Source organism: Carlito syrichta, unplaced genomic scaffold, assembly GCF_000164805.1.
Source record: "Carlito syrichta isolate Samal-C Ts95f unplaced genomic scaffold, Tarsius_syrichta-2.0.1 Scaffold311868, whole genome shotgun sequence".
In the NCBI taxonomy this organism is placed as follows: domain Eukaryota; kingdom Metazoa; phylum Chordata; class Mammalia; order Primates; family Tarsiidae; genus Carlito; species Carlito syrichta.
Genome location: NW_007255964.1, coordinates 72,265 through 76,640, shown reverse-complemented (window position 1 = coordinate 76,640; position 4,376 = coordinate 72,265). Strand labels below are relative to the sequence as shown.

General features: G+C 54.8%; 1 protein-coding gene across 1 annotated transcript in view; it reads left to right on the top strand.

The window, feature by feature from the left end:
- RCN3 (reticulocalbin 3) overlaps positions 1-4,050 on the top strand; it is an 18,781-nt gene extending 14,731 nt beyond the window's left edge. The window contains 2 exon segments of the mRNA XM_008069222.2: positions 2,270-2,469; positions 3,881-4,050. Coding sequence (XP_008067413.1) covers positions 2,270-2,469; positions 3,881-3,988 — 308 coding nt within the window. The 3' untranslated portion in view covers positions 3,989-4,050.
- Positions 4,051-4,376: the final 326 nt, after the last annotated feature.

The window sequence follows — 4,376 nt, the reverse complement described above, 5'->3', positions numbered from 1 at the left end:
GCTCAGGCAATCCACTCACCTCAGCCTCCCAAAGGTGCGGGATTACAGGCTGAGCCACCAAGCCGGGCTATGTGTTTGGTTTTTTTGAGTTGGAGTCCCACTCTTTTGCCCAGGCTGGTGTGCAGTGGCACATTCATGGCCACTGCAGCCTTGACTTGCTAGGCTCAGGTGATCCTTCCACCTCAAGCTTCCAAGTAGCTGGAACTACAGATGTGTGCCACTACACCTGGCTAATTTATTTATTTATTTATTGTAGAGATGAGGTCTCACCATGTTGCCCAGGCTGGTCTCGAACCTGTGTGCTCAGGCAATCCTCTCGTTTATGCCTCCCAAAATGCTGGGATTACAGCTGTGAGCCACCGCATCCAGTTTAGCCAGGTGTTATTACTAATCCCTTTTTTATTTTTTTACTTTAGTGACGAGGTCATGCCAAGTTGCCCAGGCTGGTCACGAACCCTTGGGCTCAGGCAATCCTCCAGTCTTGGCCTCTCATAGTACTGGGACTACAGGCGTGAGCCACCACACCTGGCCCTATTCTGTTTTGTCTTTTTGTTTTGTTTTTTTTTTTGAGTCGGAGTCTCACTCTGTCACCCAGACTGGAGTGCAGTGGCCGCTTCCGGCCACTGCAGCCTCGACCTGCTGGGCTCCGGCGATCCTTCCGTCTCACCCTTCTGAGTAGCCGGAATTACAGGCATGCACTACCACACCCGGCTGATTTTTTCATTTATTGTAGAGATGAGGTCTCGCTGCTCAGGTGGGTCACGAACCCTTGGGCTCAGGCAATCCTCCAGTCTTGGCCTCTCATAGTACTGGGACTACAGGCGTGAGCCACCACACCTGGCCCTATTCTGTTTTGTCTTTTTGTTTTGTTTTTTTTTTTGAGTCGGAGTCTCACTCTGTCACCCAGACTGGAGTGCAGTGGCCGCTTCCGGCCACTGCAGCCTCGACCTGCTGGGCTCCGGCGATCCTTCCGTCTCACCCTTCTGAGTAGCCGGAATTACAGGCATGCACTACCACACCCGGCTGATTTTTTCATTTATTGTAGAGATGAGGTCTCGCTGCTCAGGTGGGTCACGAACCCTTGGGCTCAGGCAATCCTCCAGTCTTGGCCTCTCATAGTACTGGGACTACAGGCGTGAGCCACCACACCTGGCCCTATTCTGTTTTGTCTTTTTGTTTTGTTTTTTTTTTTGAGTCGGAGTCTCACTCTGTCACCCAGACTGGAGTGCAGTGGCCGCTTCCGGCCACTGCAGCCTCGACCTGCTGGGCTCCGGCGATCCTTCCGTCTCACCCTTCTGAGTAGCCGGAATTACAGGCATGCACTACCACACCCGGCTGATTTTTTCATTTATTGTAGAGATGAGGTCTCGCTGCTCAGGTGGGTCACGAACCCTTGGGCTCAGGCAATCCTCCAGTCTTGGCCTCTCATAGTACTGGGACTACAGGCGTGAGCCACCACACCTGGCCCTATTCTGTTTTGTCTTTTTGTTTTGTTTTTTTTTTTGAGTCGGAGTCTCACTCTGTCACCCAGACTGGAGTGCAGTGGCCGCTTCCGGCCACTGCAGCCTCGACCTGCTGGGCTCCGGCGATCCTTCCGTCTCACCCTTCTGAGTAGCCGGAATTACAGGCATGCACTACCACACCCGGCTGATTTTTTCATTTATTGTAGAGATGAGGTCTCGCTGCTCAGGTGGGTCACGAACCCTTGGGCTCAGGCAATCCACTCACCTCAGCCTCCCAAGACGTGGGATTACAGGCTGAGCCACCAAGCCCGGCTTCTATTCTGGTTTTTAACTCTATAGATTAACTCTGCTTCTGAATTTCATCTAGAAGTAGTCAAACAATATGTACTCACATATATGACTTTTGCTGAACATTGTGAAACAAACCTGTTAGATCACACTCCCAGCAGGGCCTCTAGAATGTTAGTTAAGTCAGGCCTGCCAGGGGTGTGGGTGTCTGGTGTGTAATCGGTGCCATGACAAAGATGCAAAGAATTGCACAGAAGTTAGATTAGGAAATATAGTTTATTTAGAAAGTAAATTAGAGAGCGAGAAAGAAAAAGAGGCCAAAGCCAGGAAACATGGCCATAGCTCAAAGAGCACAAGGCCACACCAGAGTCTAGTAAGGCAGTGGCTCACTAATCCCACTTAAACAGAAGAAGAAACCGAGGTGAAGGAAAGAGTAGTGAGTTGCCCAGGGTCACGGGCCAGGATTGAACCCGGGTCCCGTGGGCTGCCCTGACCTGGTCCCCTCCGCCCGGCCCCAGCGGACCTGTACTCACCGGAGCCCGGAGAGGAGGAGCCTGCCTGGGTGCAGACCGAGCGGCAACAATTCCGAGACTTCCGAGATCTGAACAAGGACGGGCGTCTGGACGGGAGCGAGGTCGGCCGCTGGGTGCTGCCTCCTGCCCAGGACCAGCCCCTGGTGGAAGCCAATCACTTGCTGCATGAGAGCGACACTGACAAGGTACGATGATGGGGTGCGCAGGTGGGAGCTGGATGGATGTCGCAGGCCTGGGGGTACAGGGATGGGCCAGACCTGGGCCCCGAGCTGCAGTGGTCCCTGTTTGGGAAGATAAAAAAAGGGGTACAAGCCAGCGCAGTTGCTCACACCTGTCATCCCAGCACGTTGGGAGGCGGAGGTGAGAGGATTGCCTGAGCGCAGGGGTTTGAGACCAGCCTGGGCAACTTGGCGAGACCTCGTCTCCACAATAAATAAATAAAAATTAATCAGGCGTGGTGATTCACGCCTGTGGTTCCAGCTACTTGGTAGGCTGAAGCAGAAGGATCGCTGAGCCCAGCAGGTTGAGGCTGTGGTGGCCATGAGTGCCGCCACACTCCAGCCTGGGCAACAGAGTGAGACTCCAACTCAAAAAAAAATGGGACAGAGAGAGAGAAAAAGAGAGACAGGGCAGGATAGAGACCCGGGGGGGGGGATGGGGATGGAGACCCAGAGGGGGAGACAGACCCAAAGAGAGGGAGACAGAGACAGAGACCTAGAGAGATGAGGACATAGACCCAGAGAGAGAGGACAGAGTCCAGGCGTGGTGGCTCACATCTGTAATCTCAGCACTTTGGGAGGCTGAAGCAGGAGGATTGCTTGAACCCCGGAGTTCAAGACCAGCCTGGGCAACACAGCGAGACCTCATCTCTACAAAAAATAAAAAGTAGCCAGGCATGGTGGTGCATGCCTGTAGTCTTGGCTACTTGTGAGGCTGAGGCGGGAGGATCACTTGAACCCAGGAGGTCGAGGCTGCAGTGAACTGTGATCATACCATTGCACTCCAGTCTGGACAAAAGTGTGAGACACTTACTTAAAAGAACAAAACAGCTGGATGCAGTGGCACATGCCTATAATTCCAGCACTTTGGGAGGCTGAGGCGAGAGGGTTGCCTGAGCCCACGGGTTCGAGACCAGCCTGGGCAACTTGGCAAGACCTCATCTCTACAAGAAATCAAAAAATTAGCCAGGCATGGTGGCGTGTGCCTATAGTTCCAATTACTTGGAAGGCTGAGGCAGAAGGATCGCCTGAGCACAGCAGGTCGAGGCTGTGATGACCGTGAATGTGCCACTGCCTTCCAGCCTGGGCGACAGAGTGAGACTCCAACTCAAAAAAAAAAAAAACTAAAACAAAACAAAAAAATAAACAGGAGGTCAGAGACCAAGAAAGCAAAGGGGGATGGAGAGAGGAGAGAGACCCGGGGGGCAAGACAAAGACCCGGGGGGGGGGACAGAGACCTAGAGAGGGGGACAGAGACTCAGAGAGAGGAGAGGGGACCCAGAGAGAAGCATCCCAGAGACCTGGCAGACTCCCTTCCATGCAGTTCGGGCTCTTACCCAGGGCCGTGTCTTCCCCTGACCTCTGACCCTCCCTCCAGGACGGGCGTCTGAGCAAGGCTGAGATCCTGAGCAACTGGAACATGTTTGTGGGCAGCCAGGCCACCAACTACGGCGAGGACCTGACACGGCACCATGACGAGCTCTGAGCCCCACGTACCTGGGCCAGCCTCGTGGCCCGTGGGGCGACCCGAGGGGGTCCACAGCGGTCAGAAGGCAGATGCAGCCCCTGGTGCCCCCACCCCTGGGTTCCCAGGAACACCTGCCCCCGCCCCCGCGCCTTCCGCACCAGGCCCCGGGGCTCTCACAGGCCTGGAGGGCGAGTGACACCATTTCTCACCAGAGAGCCTCCCGGCCCAGACCCAGGGACCCTCGCCCCACTCTCAGCCTCCAAGAGCCTCCAATTTACCACCCCCAATCTGAGCCTCCACCACACAGACTGAAACACTTCTGCCCCGGGACACCTCCCCTCTGCCAGGGAGGCAATAAACTCAGTGCGGGGACCTGGTGTGTGTGTGTGTGTGTGTGTGTGTGTGT